The 23,230-nt window shown below is 39.0% G+C and overlaps 1 protein-coding gene and 1 long non-coding RNA gene across 5 annotated transcripts in view; one reads left to right on the forward strand and one right to left on the reverse strand.

Annotated features, from left to right (window-relative positions):
- Nucleotides 1-915: 915 nt before the first annotated feature.
- On the forward strand, nucleotides 916-21,791 carry LOC129146981 (uncharacterized). Its single transcript, XR_008554412.1, has 3 exons — nucleotides 916-1,044; nucleotides 20,368-20,501; nucleotides 21,541-21,791. It is a non-coding gene; the product is annotated as an uncharacterized LOC129146981 (long non-coding RNA).
- The window catches only part of SLTM (SAFB like transcription modulator), a 46,146-nt gene continuing 36,412 nt past the window's right edge, over nucleotides 13,497-23,230 (reverse strand). For all 4 annotated transcript variants that reach the window (XM_037502576.1, XM_037502575.1, XM_037502578.2 and 1 more), the window contains 7 exons: nucleotides 22,491-22,671; nucleotides 21,627-21,751; nucleotides 20,713-20,883; nucleotides 19,838-20,149; nucleotides 19,581-19,725; nucleotides 16,774-16,934; nucleotides 13,497-14,170 (listed from right to left, as the gene is read on the reverse strand). In XM_037502576.1, coding sequence (XP_037358473.1) covers nucleotides 14,062-14,170; nucleotides 16,774-16,934; nucleotides 19,581-19,725; nucleotides 19,838-20,149; nucleotides 20,713-20,883; nucleotides 21,627-21,751; nucleotides 22,491-22,671 — 1,204 coding nt within the window. In that variant the 3' untranslated portion in view covers nucleotides 13,497-14,061. The remainder of the gene's footprint in view (nucleotides 14,171-16,773; nucleotides 16,935-19,580; nucleotides 19,726-19,837; nucleotides 20,150-20,712; nucleotides 20,884-21,626; nucleotides 21,752-22,490; nucleotides 22,672-23,230) is intronic.

Here is a 23,230-nt window from a genome sequence, read left to right on the forward strand (position 1 = left end):
AATAACCCAAAGCCATAGAAACAGTTAACTACCTGATTCCTGTGGTAGATTTGTTATCTCTGATATTTCTATTCAGTTGGAAAACTAAAAAGAGCTGAGAAGGGGTCATTTCTTTTTATTTATTTATTTGTTTGTTTGTTTATTTATTTATACAAGCACTGGATACAGTCAGAATCGCAGGAGGGTGAGAGAATTCACCAGAGCCAGAGCAGGTTGCAGAACAGGCGGACTGATGAAATACACTGGTGAGGGGAGCAGCGAGCATGGCAGGAGAGGTCTGTAGCGCCATGTGGGAACCTCACCGGAGGCCAGGGATTAAACCAGCACTACAGAGGCTGCAGGCAGCTATGCAGCCCAGCGCTCAACTGCTGCGCCACCAGGGGAGGCCCAGGGGTAATTTCTTTTTTAAATCAAATCCCAATGTAAAGTTTTTGTCCACAATTTGCTATACAAAACAGCTAATATCAGACTTTTCCCTGTGAAAACTATTAGACTCCCCACAGCCCTCTATGCAAAATTAATCATTGCACATAGTGTTTTGCTGACCTCCCTTCATTATAGACTTTAAGATAGATTGTGAGTCTATTAGGGCAGGGATCATATTTTATTCATCTTTATTTTCTTGGCACATAATGTGATCATTGGTTCTTTAAATGAATTTGAATATTTAGAGGAATTTTTTTAAATACCCATATTATATAGCTATTGATGTTCTTCCTTAAAATTTAAGTTAGGTATGTAAGTTATATAGATAGAGGGAACTAAAATCCTTAATCTTACCCTTCCCCCATTTTCCCTGGGTATCATATCATCTTACATCCTCCTAGAGCCAGTGGGAGGATGCTTGGAAAACAGTCTCAAAAAAATTATAGTAAACAGTATTGTTCTCCCTCCATTTCTAACCCTTCTTGCAGGGTCTGTTTCCATACTTTGTTACTATAAAGTAGTGAAGTTGGCACCTATTAATTTGTTTGTGATGAAATATGAAGCCAAACAACCTGACTCCAAGAGCCTACGCTCACAAATATACCTGGAAGGGGAAAGGTAAGTTAAGACCAGATCTGTGTTCAGTTTTTAACTCTAGACTTTTAATGTCACTTCTGTCTCAAAATCTTCAAAATCAAGTCGATTGCCATGTTTGTATTTTTGATCTTAGAGCAATTTTATCCTGCACTGCCTGTTTTTTCATCTCTAGAATGGAATTAATAATTTCTATCTCTTAAAATTGTAAGGATTAGAGATAATACACATAAAGCATTATATGAAATAAGCATTCAATAAATTATAGGATTATTAATAACTGACTAGAGACTTACTGCAAATGAAAAAAAACTTTAAGATTAAAAGACCAATTAATCCTTAGACAGGCATTTTCCTATTACCTCTAATTATAACACTGATACAATTATGATGGCTAACATCTACCTATTCTCAGAATAGCCCAGAGTAAAATATATTAGAAAAAAACTTTAGAATATATAGTATAATAATCATGTATGCTAGATATAACTGGATATTGTGGCACACTCTCCTTGGAGAATATTGTGAGAGTATCAGAGTGAGGCTGGAGGCACAGGGGTGAAAGAATTCACCAGAGACAAAATGGAGAACAGAAAAGACAGATTTATTGAAATACACGGCTAAGAGAAGCAGTGGGTGACACAGGAAAGCTCTACTGCACAGAGAGTGAGGATCCTGAGGCACTATACTGCAGGCATCATTGATGGGATAGTGTGACTAGTCTTGGGTGTGCCCTAAGGATCTGGATCATCAACTTCATGGCCCAGATCCCATTAGCAATGCTGTATATTCCCCTGGTCCATTTAAACCTCCCCAAATTGTTTGCTGGGCAAGGAGTGTGGGCTTAGTTTTTAATTTTAATAATGATACCACAACAGAGATTATATTATTCATCAAGACTAAAATATACCAAGAAAGAAAATTAATTTTTACTCAAAGGAAAGCAGTGGCAAAAGTTAGCAGAGCAAGAGAACTACTGTGAAGGGACTCTGTAATCAACCCTGTCACAAATCAACAGAAATCACTGTCTGGAAGCCTAGAACCTCCTCTCCTGAAGTGACATGTAGATGTCCAACCAAACAGTATTTCCTTATAGTAAAATCTTATATCTCATAATTTTTGCTGTTCTCACACAAACAGATTTAAAATATGCAGATTAGGGGGCCTTCCTGGTGGCCTAGGGTTAAATCTCAGTGCTATCACCCTTACAGCCTGAGTTCAATCCCCAGCCAGGTTGCTGACCCACATATGGCGCAGCACCTCTCCTGTCTCACTCACTGCTCCCCTTAGCAGTGTATTTCTGTAAATCCCTGCTCCTCACTCTGTCTCTGGTGAATCCTCTCACCCCTCTGGCTTACACCCCAGTTCTTCTATGCAAAAATAATAAAAAGCTTTAAAAAAGAATAAAATATACAGAATACCCTGTCTGGAAATTAACATATACTGCCCCAAAATACCCAAACCCCAATGAATTCTTCTGCCATATTCTGGTCTCAAATGTAACTCTATTTTTTTCTGAGAAAACACTGCCTATCTCAACATTTTATAAAACCAAGACCTAGGGCCTCCCTGGTCATGTAAGGGGTTAAGCACAGCACTGTGAAGCAATACGCAGCTTCTGCAGCACAAGTTCGATCCCCGGCGAGAAACCCAGAGAGAAACCCCCAGAGAGAAACCCACATGGCGAAGCAGACCTCTCCTGTCTCGCCCACTGCTCCCCTCAGCAGTATATTTCGGTCAGTTTGCCTATTCTGTTCCTCACTCTGTCTCTGGTGAATCCTCTCACCCCTTGCATCTCTGGCCTGTGCCCCAGCTCTTGTATGCATAAATAAATAAATCTTTATAAAAAATAAAATCAAACCAAGTTCTACCTGGAATGGGGGATGGAGAGTGGGAGAAATAACTGATCAGGACCCCTCTCCCAGTCTCTTCTGGTTTCAAATCATTACTTTGATTATCTAATAAACCCCTATCTATAATTGAGACTTTATCCAGTTAACATAGGATACCCAGGAAACTAGACTATATTTGGACAGTCAGTAATCTGGATTTAAAACTATAACGTTAAATTTTATATTTTTAAAGATTTATTTATTTATGCATACAAGAACTAGGGTACAGGCCAGAGGTGTTGGGGTGAGAAAATTCACCATAGACAGAATGGGGAAGAGAATAGGCAGATTGACTGAAGTACACTGCTGAGGGGAGCAGCAGACGAGTTAGGAGAGGTCTGCTGCACCATGTGGGTTGCTCCCTTGCTGGCATGGGATCGAACTCATGCTGCAGTGGCTGCAGACAGCTTCATAGGTTGCGTCTTAACCCCCTGCACCACCAGGGAGGCCCCACCAAAACAGTTTTGAAAAACATAAGTAACAACATTGGAGGAGTTACCTGATTTCAAGACTTAATGTAAAGCCACAATAATCAATAGTGTGGTACTGGTGAAAACATATAGATATATCAATATATAGATCAATGGAACAGAATAGTGTCCAGAAGCAGATTCACACATATAGGGTAGCTTGGTTTTTTTCAACAGTGGTGCTAAGATAATTTATGGGGAAATAATAAGTTTTTTCAACAAATTATGCTGGAAAAACTGTATAGCTAAATCTAAAAGCTAAGCTAAAATTATAGAAGTTCTAAAAACAAAAATAAATCCCAGGAATCGAAGGAAAAAACTGAAATTACCAGAAGGGGAGGTTAAGAGCAGGAGAGCAAGGGAGGAAGGGGCTCAGTGGAATATGGTGGAGGAATATAGATGTTTTAGAGGTGGACATGGGATGGTAACATACATCTGACAAGGTATGAACATATACCCTCAAATTACATACAACATTGAAAACCACTGTTACCTCAAAAAAAAAAAAAAAAAAACCTTACATACAAGTTCTAGAAGAAAACACAAAAGAACGTATGTAATCTTGAAGTAGACAAAGATATTTTAAGACAAGAAGATATCCTTGAGTCTTGAAAGAAAATATTGATAAACTGTATCAAAATTAAAAAACCCACTTTTTAGGGCCTCCCTGGTGGCACAAGGGGTTGATACGCAACCTATGATGTTCTCTGCAACCACTGCAGCACGAGTTCGATCCCCGGCTGGCCAGGGAGCAACCCACATGGCACAGCAGACCTCTCCTGTCTTACCCGCTGCTCCCCTCAGCAGTGTACTTTGGTCAATCTGCCTGTTCTGTTCCCCACACTCTCTGGTGAATCCTCTCACCCTCTGCACCTCTGGCCTGTGCCCCAACTCTTGCATGCATAAATAAATAAATCTTTGAAAAAAAAACACCTACTTTTTAAAAGATAATACTAAGAAAATGAAAAGACAGGTTCACATGCAGGAGAAAATATTTTCAATTCATTGATATATGGATCATATATTAGAGGATCATCTGCATCATTAATACAGAAAGTGTTCTCATGACTCAATATTAAGACGACTAAAACCAAAATTAATGGGGTAAATATATGAACAGAAAATTCACAAAGATATACTAGTAATCAGTAAGTATATGAGTGCCTCCCTGGTGCCTCAAGGGGTTATGCTCAGCACTATGAAGCTATCCACAGGCTCTGCAGCACACGAGTTCAATCCCTGCCTGCTGCTCTTTTCAGCAGAGTATCTCAGTCAGTCTGCTTGTTATGCTCCCCACTCTGTCTCTGGTGCCCCTGGCCTCTACCCCAGTTCTTGTATGCATAAATAAATAAATCTTTAAAAAAATAAGCACATGAATATATCCTCAACATCATTATTTAGCAGGAAAATATAAACTTTAACCACAATGATATAGTTCCAATTTACATAATGTTAAACATTTTATACACACACACACACACACACACACACACATCTCCCAGCAAATCCACTCCCAGATATTTAATCAAGAAAAATGAACACACAGGTACTCACAGACTTGTACAGAAACATTCATAGTTGTTTTATTCACAATAACCCAAACTGTCAACAACCCAAATTTTCATCAATAGGTGAATGAATAAAAAAATTGTGATATATCCATACAGTAGACACAGCAACAAAAAGAAGGAACTGATACACAAAGCAATATTGCTGAATTACAAAGATATTACACTAAAGAGAGTCAGCTACAAAAGGAGGGCTTACTATATAATTCTGTCTACATGACACTCTAGGAAGCATAAAATCTCTAGTGGTTGCGTGGGGCCAGAGATGTGATTGTGATAATCAGGAAAGATCACAGGAAAGTTTGTGAAGGAAATATTCTGCATCTTAATCATGATAGTAGACACTGAGGATATAAATTGCCATTAAACTGTATACTTAAAATGTATGATTAGTTGTAAATTTTACTTCAAAAATTTAATTATATTTTTCTATATTAGCAACAAATAATTGAAAATTGAAATTTAAAAAATTCCATTTTAATAGCATCAAACAACATACTACCTAGATACAAATTTAACAAAATATGTGCAAGGCCTATATACTGAAAAGTTAGTTATTTATTTCATTCCATGTGACTACTTGGGAGATTTAAAAACAGAGTGAGAAGTAGAAAGTGTGAATTTTGCTTGGTAGGTGCAATGTCCAACTGATATGAAAAGTATTTTACTTTAATAATATCTTTAAAATTGAAAATAATTTTAAAACTAAGGAAAGGGCTTCCCTGGTGGCACAAGGGGTTAAGATACAACCTATGAAGCTGTCTGCAGCCACTGCAGCACAAGTTTGATCCCCGGCCAGCCAGGGAGCTATACACATGGCAGCAGACCTCTCCTGTCTCTCCCGCTGCTCCCTCAGCAGTGTATTTCAGTAGATCTGCATGTTCTGTTTCCTGCTGTCTCTGGTAAATCCTCTCACCCCCCACACCTCTGGCCTGTAACCCATTTCTTGTATGCATAAATACTAAATCTTTAAAAAAATAAAACTAAGGAAAAAAGGAAATGTTACAGAAAATAATGTTGTGGGCCTCCCTGGTGGCACAGGGGTTAAAGACACAGTGCTATCAAGCTATCACCAGCCACTGCAGCATGACTTTGATCTCCTGCCAGGGAGCTAACCCACATGGCGTAGCAGACCTCTCCTGTCTTGCCCACTGTTCCCCTCAGCAGTGCATTTCAGTCAGCTTGCCTGTTCTGCTCCCTACTCTCTCTGGTCAATACTCTCATCCTCCACACCTCTGGCCTGTACCCCAGTTCTTGTATGCATAAATAAATCAATCTTAAAAAAAAAAACGTTGTAATATAGAGAGGGTGCTAAGAAAGTATCTGGTTTGTGTGTTAAATAAATTGCATATGTCACTGGTCAAATCTCCACCAGATGTAATGACTTGAAGTGACTTGTAAGTATGTGCCTATCTTTAAATTTTGGCTCCAGCACTTTTATCTTTATGGTCTTGGGCAAACTCTTCCTTGGTTTCCACACATATAAAACAAGAATAATAGTACCTATACCTAAATCTTAGGTTTGTGGGAATTAAATGAGATAATGCATAGTGATTACCTAGTATAATGCCTAACCCATGGTATATGTTCAATAGATACTTCTACGATAATCATACTCCTAAAGCATTAACATGACTGGCACACAGGTTAAAATATCAGTTACCTTCTTTTTAATTAATTTTTTATTTTTTACATCATTGATCATTTTTAAACAGTATTTGCTTCCCCCCACCCCTGAAATATTTGTTGCCTTCTAATGTGACCTTTTGTTCCCCTTTAGTTTCCTGTGATTGGTTAGAATGATCAAAGATGCCTATATTTGAAGGTTTTATTATAAGTCAGACAGTAGGTATCACAAAGGTTAAATTGTATGTTGCAGTTAGACCCTAGTCCTTGAGCTAGTCTTTTTACCTTGGTATTTGGCTATAACCCTTCAAACTTTTTTCAAAGGTCACTCCAGTTAATAGAATGAAAACAAAATATTGATTAAATAATAAAACCAGGAGTTCTGAAATCTCTAGACACAAGTGCCCATAGCAGATGCAGAACTTACCCTTCCATCACCCCCACATAGTTCCGTAGTTATTATCAACTAACTACAAAATTACATTAACCTGGACATCACATCCCACTGGCAAAACATGGGATTTCTAAAACTAAAATATGATGTGTTGGAAGAGTGATGAGGGAAAATCTACTACCCATAAATTGCCAGCTGCTCTTGAGAGAATTTGTCCTACCTATTCTGAGCTATAGCTCTATAGTAATTCACCACACTGGTTGCACATGTAAATCTGTTGGTGGATCTTTTGAGGGAAAAATACTGGTTCAGTTCTCTATTTAACTATTTACGTTTACAAATGAAGTTTTTCTTTTTTGTCTTAAAATCACATAGTATGACTTCACAATACTAAATAGGTAGAATTTGTTCAGTATGCCACACATTTTCCCACTATTTTAAAAGTTAAAAAAAAATTCCCCATTTAAAAAAAATCTTATAACAACCCTGTTGAATAAGCAAAGTTGATCATAGTGTCCTGAACTCTATAGATAAGTTGCCCAGAATTGCACACAAATGGTACAACTAACTCTTGGACTCCTAATCCCTGCATATTCCTAAATCTATGGTATTTAAGAATATGGACAACCTCCAAATTCTCCCATATGTGAAGGCTGACCCTGTATTACAGTGTCACCCATTTGACTATGGGGAGTAGTACAGAGATAGTGAAAAGACAGGTGAAGCAGACCCTGTCCGGATGCCTTCCCAAGGTAAGAACTAGGAAGAAGGGCTAAGATGGCAGATCAACTGGGGAGTAGAGTAAATGTCATTAAAGAATCTAATAGGTATATATGATAATTTTAGTAAAATTAGGATGTTTACAGAAGGGTATTTTTTTAAAAGATTTATTTATGCATACAGAACTGGGGTACAGGCCAGAGTTGCGGGGGGTGGTGGTGAGAGGAAGCACCAAGAGACAGAGTGGGGAGCAGAACAGGCAGACTGACTGAAATACACTGCTGAGGGGAGCAGTGAATAAGACAAGGAGAGGTCTGCTGCACCACGTAGGAAGCTACCTGGCCAGGGATCGAACTTTCGCTGTAGTGGCTACCAACAGCTTCATAGTGCTGTACTTAACCCCTTGCACCACCAGGGAGGCCCCAGAAGGGTATTTTTTTTAATGGAATCAATGTTTTAGGATTTTTAAAAAAGATTTATTTTTAATTTATTTATGCATACAAGAACTGAGGTGTAGGGAGTGAGAAGATTCACCAGAGACAGAGTGGGGAGCAGAACAGGCAGATGGCCTGAAATACACTGCTGAGGGGAGCAGTGGGCTAGACAGGAGAGGTCTGCTGTGCCATGTGGCATAGCTCCCTGGCCAGGGATCGAAATCATGCTGCAGTGGCTGGTGATAACTTGATAGCACTGAGACTTTAACTCCTGCCGTAGCAGGGGGCCTCAATGTTTTAGGATTTTTAATTTCACATTATCATATACTTGAAAGGTGCAACTATCCTAGTTGTTGTACTTGACTCGTTGCCTTCCAGCCCACCTTGTAGACTATTTATATTGATGACTATCACTAGATTTTTTTTTTAATTTATTCATTTATACATATAAGAACTGGGATACAGGCCAGAGGTGCGGGGTGGGGGGTGCTGGTGAGAGGATTCACCAGAGACAGAGTGGGGAATAGAACAGGCAGATTGACTGAAATACACTGCTGCTTAGTGGGCAAATCAGGAGATGTCTGCTGCACCATGTAGGTCACCTCCCTGGTGGGGGAATCAAACTCATGCTACAGATCAAATTTATGGCTACAGATTGCTTCATAGTGCTGCGACTTAACCCCTTGCACCACCAGGGAGGCCCTGTTTCATTTTTTTAAATAGATTTAACATACAAGAACTGGGGTGCAGGCCAGAGGTGCGGGGGATGAGAGGATTCACCAGAGACAGTGTGGGGAACAGAACAGGCAGACAGACTGCAATACACTGCTGAGAGGAGCAGCGGGTGAGTCAGGAGAGGTCTGCTGCACCATATGGTTGCTCCCTGGCCAGCTGGGATCAAACTCGTGCTGCAGAGGCTGTGGATTGCTTCAGTGCTGTGCTTAACCCCTTGCACCACCAGGGAGGCCCCCCCCCCCTTTTTTTAACATCTTAAAAGGACAGGGTTATTAGCAAAAGAAGAGGCACCTGCATAGTCACAGGCAGGTAGGGGAGCTGCTAGAAGATAATTATTAAGAGAAAGAACTGTCTCTATCCAAATAGCTTGTTATTTCTTGAGCTTTTGATGTGCTTAGTCAGTTTCTAATAAACCAATGAATATTAAGATCTTAACAGGCTTTCTTAAGCCTGTTGGCAAATCCAGGTGGGAAGCAAAATATAAACTTGGTGAGCATGGCACTAGCTCAGATGACTTGGTGACTGATGTTAATGCCTGAGGCAGGCATCTCTTCTCAGAAGGAATGAGCCACAGGGGCTTACTTATCATGACCGGTACCATTTCTCACTGATGGCTGCAGCAATGGGGAACTTGGGAAAGGCTTTTGGCTCTCCTCAAGCCCTCATTTTAAGTTTTAACTATGTTCACATAGTAAACCTTAAGTTTCACTTAGTTTTCATTAGTTCACTTCTCAGTTACTCGTGAAAATTCAATCTTAGGAGAATATTTATCAGCGTAATTTCAAGAAAAATCCTAGAGCCCTCCCTTCCAAGCAGATTACTGTTCCTAAGCCCTACTGCAAAAAGATTCATTCCTCTACATGGTTGCTTAATCAATTAACATTTGCATGGCTAATTGCTAAATGCTGAAAGCATGAGAGTGGATAAAAAGCAAAGATAAAAATTGCTGCCCTCCTGGAGCTTACATCTAAAGAGAGCAAGACGGGCCTCCCCTGTGGCGCAGCGGTTGAGCGCTGGGTTGCGAAGCTGCCCGCAGCCTCTGCAGCGCCGGTTCAATCCCCAGCTGCTCCCCGGCCACTGGAGGAGGGTCCCACATGGTGCGCAGACATCTCCTGCCGCCCGCTGCTCCCCTCTGCCTGCTCTGATCCCCGCTCTGGCTCTGGTGAATTCTCTCACCCTCCCACGCTTCTGACTGTACCCAGTGCTTGTATAAATAAATAAATAAACAAACAAACAAACAAATAAATAAATAAGTCTTCAAAAAAAAAAAAAAAAATAAAGAGAGCAAGACAAGAGATAAATAAATGGGCCAGGGAGGGGCCAAGGAGACATACTGAGGGTGGGCTAAGAGTGTGGCAGTTTGAAGTGTCAGGGAAGGCATCATTGAGAAAACACTTTAGCAAAAACCTTAAGATGTGTGCATTATTTAGGGGAAGAGCATTCTAGATAAAGGAATCATTAGTGCAAACAGCTAGAGAATGGAATGCTGTATGCAAGAATAGGCAGAGGCTAATGTAACAAACAAAGCAAGTAAAGTAGTTTAAAAAAAAAAAAAAAAAAAAGAGGTGAGAGAAGTAGGCACTCAGAAAAGTAAATTTATCCCAAGGGCAATAGAAGGTATTGCAGGGTATAAAGCAGAGAGAAAAATAGATGGGGTGTGGTAGTGTACAAGTAAGATAAAGGTGATTGAGGCAGCACATATAGGAGCAAATTAACTGTATGCAACCAGACCCTTAAGTTGAAATGGCTACCAGAAAAACAGAAGCTTATCTTGTAGGAAGCACTGAAGAATTTCAGAAAACAATGGTTTCCAAGTAAAAATAAGCAATATTTATTGTATGATGCCATACAATGTGCGATGTAAGATTTAAGAGAATTTTATGTATGACAGCTTTATTTACTTGAAGATGACTATCTGAGTGGATTAGTTTACAGGGACTAATTGGACATATTAGAGGTGCTTGGGAGGAAGGCTGATTAAGCATTCATTGAAAGTGTTTGGAAGAATCAAGGAGTTGGATCAGATGAGGTTTTTTATAAAGAATGCAAAAGTAAATTGACATTTTTTTTCTGGCAAGAATTCTCATTTAATTTGTTGATACTGGATTATATATGCAGAACTGAATTAAGTGATGATCTAGCAAAGGATATAAATATAAGCAGAAAGGTTCCTACATTTTTATTTCACATATTTAAGAGCTTTAAATTTTTCTATGTAATCCTGAAATTTTTGCCTTTCTTTTACAATTATTTTTGGCATGTGTAGTTTCTGACTTCAGTGTCTTGCTCAAGCTTAACACTGGTTCCTTCTTAAAACCCTGTAAGCTATTTGCTGCTCCTAAGTCATGGAAACCTTCTATATTATGGCGAAATATTTGCTCATCAAATATACAGAGAAAGTCAAATATTCCTTTCTCTTAGTTTTGAGGAACCCAGTCTTTATAAAATATGTAAATTTGTTTTTCACTGACTGGCCAGCTTTACTAAATGGTGCCCCTGAACCTTGAGGGCTACTTAGCTTCAATGCCAAAATTTCAGAAGGTAGTTTTGTCAACTTGAAAAATAGATACCAAGAAAGAAGTAATTCCATCCATTGTTTGTGGACTGTGTACCCCCTCCATTTAAGTGCAAAAGAGATTGGATCTAATTTTTTTTAGAAGATTACATCTCAGATCCCTATCTGTAAAATAGGTAGAACAGCAATTGTTACTTAGAAGATAGAAATCCTAATAGAATTCTTCTGCATTCTAGGCAAGCAAGTGAAATTAAAATTCTTAGCACATTGTCAAGCATATAAAAAGGCTTAGCAAATGTTAGCAACTATCATGTAATCCCTTGTGAAGAGAATAGCACTTCACTCTACAAATGAGGAAAAAGACTAGAAGTGCCATAATGACCCACAAGTATTCACAGAGCTGAAATTAGTTCATTGCAGTATGTACTTAGGCTTTTGTTATGCCATTCTACAAAGTGTGGGGATGAAAAAATGAAGTGTACACACACACACACACACACACACACCCCAGGCGTGCGCGCATGCACGCAAGCGCACACACATGCTGCCTGCTCACCAGATTATAGGACTTGGAAGTACAGAAAAAGCTATGAAATTGAGAGTAATATGAAAAGTACCAAAATATCCCAAAGGGGCAAAGACCAGGGTACCCTGGTCTGTCTGCTCACAGCACTCCAAAGCCTGTGTCATCTTGTTGGTATGACCATATTCACGTAGGGACTATAAAGATTCCTCTTCAGGGCTTCCCTGGTGGCGCAGCGGTTGAGCGCTGGGTTGCGAAGCTGCCCGCGGCCTCTGCAGCGCCGGTTCAATCCCTGGCTGCTCCCCGGCCACCAGAGGAGGGTCCCACATGGTGCAGACCTCTCCTGCCGCCCGCTGCTCCCCTCAGCAGTGTACTTCGCTTCTGCCTGCTCTGCTCCTCGCTCTGGCTCTGGTGAATTCTCTCACCCTCCCGCGCTTCTGACTGTACCCAGTGCATGTATAAACAAGCAAACAAACAAATAAATGAGTGAATAAAACATGCCTCTATAAAAAAAAAATAAATAAAAAAAAAAGATTCCTCTTCAAATGTAAAGGTAGACTCAATGTGATCCCTCTCTCCCATCTTATACCTTAAAAGACTTATTTATTTATGCATATAAGAGCTGGGGTACAGGCCAGAGGTGTGGGGGGTGAGAGGATTCACCAGAGACGGAGTGGAGAACAGGACAGGTGGACCAACCGAGGTACACTCCTGAGGGGAACAGCAGGCAAGTCAGGAGAGGTCTGCTGTGCCATATGGGTTGCTCCCTGGCCGGCTGGGGAATCAAACTTGTGCTGCAGAGGCTACAAACAGCTTCACAGGTTACATCCTAACCCCTTGCACCGCCAGAGGCCCTCCCATCTTACACTTTACTTTGTATGAGTACACAGATTGCTGAATTTTAAAAAATGTAGACCATTTACATTATTCATCACTAGTTTATATGGAAGAACATGAAAACCTTTAAAAGATGATACTCAGAATATGCCTTGAAGGGCTTTCCTAGAAAAGAAGCAATTTTAAAAAAAGCCATAATGTTAGTGGTTAATTCTCTAGCACTTCAACAAAGTATGCCTCCCAGCTATTGAGGTGAAGAGTCAAACTTATTTCCTAGAAACAGTACAAAAGACTGCACCCATAGATCCAAACCTAATCACTTTGAGCTTAATTCCAGAAAGGACTGGAGGACTAACACCTAAAGAGCTGGAAACAAAGACACATACACTTCCAAGTGTGGATTTTTATTTTCACAAAGAGACAAGAATGCCGTCCCACATACAAGTATTTACAAAAACCCAACTGATTCACGAATCTAGAACCTGGGTTTTTCCATTTCTCAACATAGTTGGGAACATGGAAACATTAATACCCACACAATCCCCATAGATGGAATTTATCCATCAAACAGTGCAGATTACCTAAAAGTGCACTTACCTGCACAACTCAGTCTAAGAACTCAGTGATACAGACCCCATGGCAAAGGTTTCATTAGTCTATTTGGTTTCATACCATGCAAACCTGAACAAGTGTGCTGCTACACTAAACTGAAAATCATTTCTCATTTTACAATTAAAAATGTTCTCAACGCTTTAGCAACTATACAGAATATGAAGGTTTATTTCAAAAAAGAGTACATTTTTTAAACCAGGAAACACAGATGCACTTAATGTAACAGTACCTTCTGCAAAAATAGGTTACATAATACTCAGAAATGCAAGAACAATCTTATTCTCTAAAAATTAGACAGAAGACATTTAAGCTTTGACAGCCTTCAAAATGGAGACTGAAAATGCTTGGTGAAAAGAAATAATTCTAAAGCCTGACACCATAGAGCTAATGCTGAAATTAAACTACTACCACACATCCTCAAACTACTCTTTATATTCACACGGCATTAAACAAAAATGGTTTTGATGCCAACCTTTCAAATGTGTCTTGGTGCTGCAAGGAAAAGTTGAATGATACACAAAACTATTAAAAGTTACAACAGAACTATTTAAACATCTTCTCCAAAATTGAGAAAAGCAATTATGTTAAATTTTTAAAAAAGAAAAAAAAGTCTGGCAACTCTCAAGCAGTCAGAGGTCCTCTTCAGAATTTGTCAAGTAAAGTTTACAGGAGATTTCAATAAATTATCTTGAAACCATGGTAGAGAGCTAACTTTTCAGAATCGTCGTGGAGGTCCACTTTTAAATGGCTTAAATCCGGAGCCACTTCCTCTTTGCATGGAATTGCCACTGATTTGTACAATTCTATTAATTGGGGATGCAGTACTGAAAAAGGTTTAAAAGAAAAAAAAAAAAATCAGAGACCAAAAGAATAATTACATCAATACCTGCAAAGTGTACTGTTCTATTTGTCCCTACTAAGTAATTTAACATTCCTATATGGTATGTACCAGTACTAACGCCACTGATAAGGAAACTGAGATATGGGGGTTAAGTGACTAGCTTAAGATCAGAAAGTGAGGGGGCCACCCTGGTGGCAGCAAGGGATTAGTTCAATCCCCAGTCAGGGAGGTGACCCACATGGTGCAGCAGACCTCTCCTGTCTCTCCCACTGTTCCCCTCAGCAGTGTTTTTCAGTTAGTCTGCCTGTTCTGTTCCCCACTGTCTCTGTGAATCCTCTCACCCGCCCCCCACCTCTGGCCTATACCCCACCTCTTGTATGCATAAATAAATAAATCCTTAAAAAAAATCAGTTGGTAAATAGTGGCAGGAGGATTTGAACTTGGGCAGCTTCACTTCAAAGCCTCTTAATATGTTAGTTAATGGAATGCACATAAATGGACTGAAGTAGAAGCCCTCAAAGTATGATCCCCAGATCAGTAGCATAAGCATGAACTAAGAATTTGAATCTCTGAGCTAGAGAACATCATTCAAGAAATATTTTTGGAATTTTTTTATATGTGTAATTCGAGACAGCAGGTACTAATGAGAGATATAGGAAAAAGACCTGTCCAAAAACATTATCACACATCTGGGAAATAAAAACAACATACGGTGAAAAGGCTTAAAAAAATTAAAAGTAGATTATGTAAAGGTTTATATGCCAGGCTGAGGAATCTGGATTAGATACTGTGACCCAGAGAAGCTGCTTGTGGTTTTGGAGCAAGTAAATGACACAAGAACAGTTAGACAACTTTTAAGTTTATTAGTAGTATGAATAATGAAGCAAGAAAAAGACTAATCAGATAGATGTTAAAAGTGAGGGAGAAAGAGCTGCTACATATTTAAAAGAAACTGAAACACACTTAAGAAATTTATGCTAGGAAGAAAGAAAGATAAAGATGTGTCCCATGTTTTTCAGTCTGGGTAAATACGATATCTGGTGGCACTGGCAAATTTTAAAGGCTGGAGGCAACAAATGAACATGAAGATTTCAAACATGAAAGGACTTAAGCTTTGGCCTTAAATTTATGGAAGCAGCAAAGCATTTACATGAAGATCAGAATATAGAGCTAAAAATAAATAGCAGTGTCTAAGGTTTAACCATTTGAAGGAGTCATGAAAGGAAGTAAAAAGGTAGAAAATTATGACGCATTAAAGAACAGAAGGGGGCCTCCCTGGTGGCACAAAGGGTTAAGATGCAACCTATGAAGCTATCCGCAGCCTCTGCAGCATGAGTTCAATCCCCCGGCCGGCCAGGGAGCAACCCACATGGCGCAGCAGACCTCTCCTGACTCGCCCACTGCTCCCCTCAGCAGTGTGTTTCTGTCAGTCTGCCTGTTCTGTTCCCCGCTCTGTCTCAGGTGGAGCCTCTCACCGCCCGTACCTCTGGCCTGTGCCCCTGTTCTTGTATGCATACATAAATCAATCTTAAAAAAAAAAGATAAAGTTAAAAAAAAAAAAAACAGAAGGGTGTTTCGTACAAGGTAAAGCAACAGTGTGAAAGCAAACACAACAGTGTTTATCCACCAAGGAGTTCAAGAACTAAGGCTATAAAAGAATCTGTATTTATAAAAGAAAAAGACATTGATGATCTTTAAAAAACTAAAGGAAATGAGAAATGAGGCTGTGCAAACACAAGTATAGCAAACAGGTTAAGTTTGATGGTAGAAGTGACTAATAAAATAGTAGTAAAGTCAGTTGAGCCAAGTCAGTATCATTTTTTTTTTTTTAAGATTTATTTTTAATTTATTTATGCAGTTTAACTGGATTGTAGGCCAGAGGTGCAGGGGGTGAGAGGAGTCACCAGAGACAGAGTAGTGAGCAGAGCAGGTGGGTCTACTAAAATATACTGCTAAGGGGAGCAGTGGGCAAGACAGGAGAGGTCTGCTGTGCCATGAGGGTCAGCTCCCTGGCTGGGGATTGAACTCATGCCACAATGGCTTGCAAAAACTTGATAGTGCTAAGACTTTAACCCCTGCCCCACCAGGGAAGCCCAAGCCAAGTCAGTATCTTTTTTAAGACAGGGGAATAGGAAAGATGGAAAGGCATGGAAGAGAGGGAACGACCTAAGACTTGCCAGCTGAAGGGCCAAAATGGATGTTGGTGTAAAGTGAAAATAAAGTTTGTCTCTTAGCAAATGATCAGCCTTTAGATTAAATGTCCACAAGTTCTGCTAGTTTTAAAAGGGAAGAAGCAGAACATTCTTTTGTTTTCTTCTTCCTTTCTAGGAATTTTAAGAATGATAGGCATTAACCAAAAAACGGGTCCAAAAAGAAGTTAATGTTCATTATCTTTTTTTTCTTGTACTTTTTATTTATATTATTGGCTCTCTTTTTCCCTGAAGATTTAGAATTAAGATGGGGAAATGTCTGGGCAGACCTACGGCTGTTACTAGTTCAATTCAATCTCTTAGAAACTATAATGACCTTTAAGGAAATGATAAAGGATTTGGTTGTGTGCTGGTACTCAAGTCTTAACTGACTTACCTTCCATGTTGGGTTATCATGCCTGCTCCTGTCCGGCCATCACCCATTCGCCTTGCATCATGATAGCTAGGCCCTTGAGAAGGTGGACCATGCCACTCTTTCCTTGGTCCACTTGTGTCTCGTCCATGCCGTTCCACTACATGTCGTTCTTCAGGATAGTGCTAAAAAAAAAAAAAAAAAAAAAAAAAAAAAAAACCAACAGGATATTAAAAGTCATGACACCTTCAACCGCACATCAATTTATTTATGTTGGCGTGCTTTTAATGTCAGAAGCAAATTAGTAAGATGTCTGAGAAAAGAATGAATACAACAGCTTATGAAAAGGGTTTCCATCTATTTTATATTGGGAAGTTAGACAGGTCAAGGTAGTGTGAGGGAAAGTATTCAGCACTATAATTTCTATTTCTATATCTGCTAGCACCCACTGAATCACAGAGTATTTCTGGATATATCTATAACGCCTACAACCACACATATTAAGAAGGCATAGTGAGAGGTCAAAACCTTAAGACCATTCAGGGTAGGGTATATGATCAACATATAAACACACATACAAACAGGATCTGTCACATTATTTTAAACTGTAGTAGTTGTGCCATGACTCTTACAAGGTCCCACAATTCATGACTAGGAAAAAGAGAGAGGTTAAATATCAATGAACAAAAGCCACAGAACTAAGAATCTAAGGAAAGAAGTGTTAAAAATTATGATACTTAGCCTACAGAAAATAAAACTGAAGGTACCCTACAGAGATATAATATTGGCAGAACAACTTGTAAACAAACATGACAAACAGAACTTTCAAGGGAGGAAAAAAATCTCCTCAGGATACTGTTTCTGAAAGACTATCTGAGAATACAGAATTGTAATCCATGAGACTGTCTTAAACTTTACTCTAAATAAGGCAGAGGGCCTCCCTGGTGGCCTAGGGGTTAAGTCTCAGTGCTATTACCATGATGGCCTGAGTTTGATCCCAGCCAGGGAGCAAACCCACATGGCACAGCAGATCTCACCTGTCTTGCCTGCTGCTCCCCTCAGCAGTGTATTTCAGTAAATCTGCCTGTTCTGCTCCCCATTCTCTCTCTAGAGAATCCTCTCACCCCCAGCAACTCTGGCCTATATCCCAGTTCTTCTATGCAAAAAAAAAAAAAAACCAAACAAAGAAAAAAACAAAACAAAATAAAACAAAAATAAATAAGGCAGAGTCTCTGGGTTAGGCAGAGTCCCAGTCTTAAAAGTTCTGTTCAGAGTAAACAATTCAATGAGCTAATCTACTTAATTTCTATTTATCACAAACATGAAAACTTGTAATGCAGGCTCAGTTCTGTTTCACAAATGCTCAAGGTGAAATGGAAAGTGTATGGTATTATTAGAATGACAAAAGACTGAAACTTTTCTAGAAAAAATAAGTTGCTATAAAACCTAATATGTATGTTTTTTTTTTTTTTAAAGATTTAGATTATTTATGCATAAAAGAGCTGGGGCACAGGCCAGAGATGCAGGGGGTGAGAGGATTCACCAGAGACAGAGTGGGGAGCAGAACAGGCAGACTGACTGAAATACACTGCTGACGGTAGCAGCGGGTGAGACAGGAGAGGTCTGCTGTGCCATGTGGGTAGGTCCTTGGCAGGCCAGGGATCAAACTCTTGCTGCAGAGGCTGTGGATAGCTTCAGTGCTGTGCTTAATCCCTTGCGCCACCAGGGAAGCCCCCCTAATATGTATTTTAAACACAAAACAGAGCAATAAGTATAGTGCAGGTTGACGGATGGATAAATACATACAATGCATACACAGTTCAGAATTTTTCAGTATACAAGGGGATATTTGATATCTGCTACTGTCAACCCATATGCCAGTATTTCATCAATAGAATGTTTCCAAATTTGGTAAAAGGGCTTTTGCTCATTTGAGTGGCTAAGAAATATTCACTGCCCAGGTTCACTGAACGTAAAAATATTCAAGTCAATAAAGTGTCACAAGAGTAAAAAGCAATTAAAAAATATAAAATAGGGCCTCCCCGGTGGCGCAGCGGTTGAGCACTGGGTTGCGAAGCTGCCCGCAGCCTCTGCGGCGCCGGTTCGATCCCCGGCTACTCCCCAGCCACCGGAGGAGGGTCCCACATGGCGCGCAGACCTCTCCTGCCGCCCGCTGCTCCCCTCAGCAGTGTACTTCGGTCCTTCTGCCTGCTCTGCTCCCCGCTCTGGCTCTGGTGAATTCTCTCACCCTCCCGCGCTTCTGACTGTACCCAGTGCTTGTATAAACAAACAAACAAATAAATAAATAACATGCCTCTATAAAAAAAAAAAATTAAAAATAAAAAAAATTAAATATTCTACTCACCTATCCTCAGAAATAAAAAAATGGAGAGAAGTTTTCTTTCAGTTCTATACTCTAAACTACCTAACGATGAGGGAGAATATTTTAAAAAAGGAAAAAAAATGAAAGGGGCCAAAGACTTCCTTTCCAGTTTAAAGACCTCAATTTCTTAAAAAAGAAATAAAACCAAAGTCATCATTAGAAAGGCAATATCCGATATAACAAATCCTCAATTTTCAGCAGGAAATTAGTAAAAATGGAATGACTTATAGGGTTTATTACTTTATTTCTTTGGACTATTGGTGTTCAGCTACTGACTGTAAAATATGAGAAATGTTAAGATCTTTTACAAGAAATGTTTCCCAGTCATTCCAATGTAACTAGTTGAGGCCACATCAAAATGACACCATATATATTACACACAGACTATCTCATCAGTCCTCTTAATTTTCTTTTGAAGAGTAGACAATAAACCTTCAGACATATTTACCTGAGCTCCACTTCCTCGGTCTGTGATGACTCCTCTGTCTGCCTCTCTGCTTCCATAGCCTGAAGCATTACTCCGAGTCCCAGGGGGAGCCCCTCTCACACTGTGCCCTGATACTTCTCTCCCAGATCGTTCTGGCCTTTCAACTCTGTTTAACAAAACCCCAAAACACATACTATCAAAATGCTGTTGTAATTTTTTGTTTTGAAACCCAAATGCATTATATACCATTAGGCAGGCATTTAAAACTACGGAAATACCTTGTTTCCCTTTTGTCAGTAGACATGCCTCCTTCACCTTTCCAGGTGGTTGGTCTAGATGGATTGGGCCCTGCTTCTCGAGGATGTCTAGAATGCGTGATATCAGGCCTATCATGAATGATGACAGTTCTTCTCTCATCTCGTTCCCCTCGTACTTCTCGCCTGTCTGTTTCTCTAAGATCATTTCTTGGTGGTGGAGGTTCATTTCTTCTGGAATCACTGAAATTTTTGGGATACCTTTCAAAACCTGGATCTTCTCTTCGTGTAGGACGCGCTTTTTTCCCTTCACTTTGACCAACAAAGCGTTCTCGCCTATTGATCATCCAAAACAAAGAACATAGGTCCTAAGAAATACTTACTTGGCCACATTCATCTTAACTTTATTTACATAACCTATAATAAGAACACTTTTAAAAACTCACTTAAAGCAAAGTCACCCAAAAAGTCACAATTATTGATTATATTAAATCATATCCTTTCAAACTGAGCTAAATGACTGGCATAAAGGTTGGTTTTTTTTTTTTCCCCAGCATCTAGGAGGAACTACATTGAAAACTCACACTACTATGAACATGAAGGAATGTTTGTAAAAGGAGGACGATTTCTTGTTCTTAACAGCTGAGGCACATCCAAAGCTAACAGTATTCCCACATAGCTTGAAAGGGTAAGAAGATAAAGCCTAATACTTAACCATGACATGGCAGCTGAATTAAACCAATTTTGAATACTGAACCACATTCCCTTTAACAAAAACAAAACAATTTGTTCTGAACACATAGTTCTGACATGTAAGTCTTAAGATTTTCTTAATGGAAAACCCAAACTTATCATTAGCAAGTCTCATGTAGCAAATATTACAATTTTTATCTATCTACCTTTCAAAAGATGAAGACTGTACTGTTGAACTCTCAGGAAACCTGCCCCTCTCTCGATGATCAAAGTCATTAAATCTGTTCTGCTGGCGAGAGTAGTCAGATCCATGTCCAAATCGTGCATCTGTATCTAGAGACAACTTTTTATTCTCACTCCAGTAAGGATCATCTCGCCTTAAAGAAAAATATTTGCTCATGAGCAATCAGCACTCATTTGGAGTTATACATACCACATGCTAGGAACTCTGGATATAAAGGGCTAGTAAGCTCAAAACACTGTTACAAGAACAAGCTAGCAAAGAATTATTAAATTACATTAAGAGGAATTTTACAGGATTGTTTAAAATTATTAAATGGAAAAGACCAAACACTTGAATCTATTTTATAATGAAATTCTAACCAGCAGCCCACCCATTTTTAGCTATACTTAACTTTGTGAGGGGTAGAGATGTCCCAAGCACCTTTCATTCATTCTATTTCTCAACAAAATCAATTGAATCTCACAGAATTAATATGAATACAATGTTTATATTTTGAAAAAAGTGTGAACACAAAAATACAATATAATCTACACTTTAATCCTGCTAAGTTTATGACTTCCATTTTCATACTATCTGCACTACCTTATAAGAATTTTCAAAATGGGCAAAAATTTGAGAATCGTCATTGAAACCTACTATAACCCAGTATACATTCCCAGTCATGATGGAAAAATATTTGGCATTAGGAAGAGAAAAAGGGAAAAGCACTGCCCTACTAGTCAATGCACTGGGTCCATTCCAGTACCACAATCTCCCCCAACCCTGCTGATCATGGCTTTTTTTATTCCAGGTTGTCTGTATTTCTCTAGTTAGTCCTAGGTTGAAAGAGAAATAAGACAATTTGTGTAACTGTTAAAGAAGAAAATAAGCAACTACCTATGATCTACATCACGTGGGCGTTTCAAAGAATTCCTTTTCTCTTGTTCATAACGAAGCTGCTGCTGTTGCCTTCTCAATTCTTCTCTTTCTCGGGCAATACGTTCAGCTTCCTTACGTCGTTCCTTCAGACAACACAGAATGAAGAACCAACCAATGCAAAATGAAAACATAAGGTAAATATATATGCAAACTTGTTTTAATCCTGTCATTAAGAAACCATCATAGGCAAGCACCAGGCAAAACATATACCTGGGACAAATAAACAGATTTGATTTCAGTAATCAGTGATCTATGCTATGGTTTTGTTCTGCAACATTAAAAAAATAGTAATGACTGGGTGATGAAAGTAATTAAGGCAAGCAAATAAGGAGGTCAGATTTAGTTTAATCATTTGACTGAATCAAAGAACCTAAAGGGAATTAGAAATACAATTCTTAATATGTATGGAGATTAAGTGCCTTAAAGTCCTGGATGCAATTCTGCAAAGAGAGGCATTATTTCCTTCCAGCCTTGGGAAATCATTCCCACTATAATATGTAAGGAAGCAGTTATATTTCCTAAGACTGGGATAGTGACAGAGCCTGGATTACAACTACTCTGGACTCATAGTCCTATGCTCAGACTATTAGGCTGCCATGAAATTGCAGAGCTCAGTTATTACCAATTAGCTAGAACAAAGTCACAACTAAAGGATTTTTAACTAGCACCTAATTCATTATTATCTTTCAGGGACATTTAATAAAAGCTCATAGTTTAACTCATTGTATAGAAGCTTTACAACAAGTAAAGCAAATTTTAGGGCAAAATCACAGGGTTTGAAAAAGGTCAGTTATTTAAGATGAAAAGATTTTCTGACTGCACCTGTTCAATACGAATGCGTTCCCTTTCCAAGCGTTCGCGTTCCATTCTCTCTCTCTCTAGTTTTTGCCTTTCAATTTCTAGGCGCTCTCTCTCTCTCTGTAAGCGTTCCCGTTCTTCCCGTTCACGAATTATTCTAATGCGTTCTCGCTCTCGACGCTCTCTTTCTGCAATTTCTCTTCGTCTAACAAAAATCAGTATTTAGAAATACTTAAATTATGCTAGCACTGTGTGAAAGAGAATAGCTTCTGAATTTGAATTTTTCCTTGAGGCTGGAAATTTTAAGCTTCAACTCTAAGTTGTTTTAATGTAACTGGAAAGAGAACTTAAAATAAAACTTTAAACATTCCAATACTATTACTTATTTATTAAGACTGTCAGCTGAGCATGTGAATTTTATAGAGTTGCCTCTTAGAAGATTCCTGTTTAAATAAAAATCCCACTATAATAATAGCCCATTAATTAATTGACATTTTAAAATGGATATTCTACACATATGAATTTCCAAACCTACAACTTGTAATGTTTTTAAGAGAAAAATTTCCATTATCTAATATACAGCCTATTTCTTTAGACAAGGTATACCTTATTTTGATAACTTGGGATCATAACCATCAACATGAATTGTAACATTATGCTATAAGTAAAATGGTTGCCTTTAAGGACTCTTGGAATGCTCACTGGCAAATAAAAGATGGGTCCAGGCAACATGCTTTTTTGAGTCAGGAGCTAGTTCATAAGTT

Source organism: Talpa occidentalis, unplaced genomic scaffold (assembly GCF_014898055.3).
Source record: "Talpa occidentalis isolate TD23 unplaced genomic scaffold, MPIMG_talOcc4v2.1 talOcc4.11, whole genome shotgun sequence".
Lineage (NCBI taxonomy): Eukaryota > Metazoa > Chordata > Mammalia > Eulipotyphla > Talpidae > Talpa > Talpa occidentalis.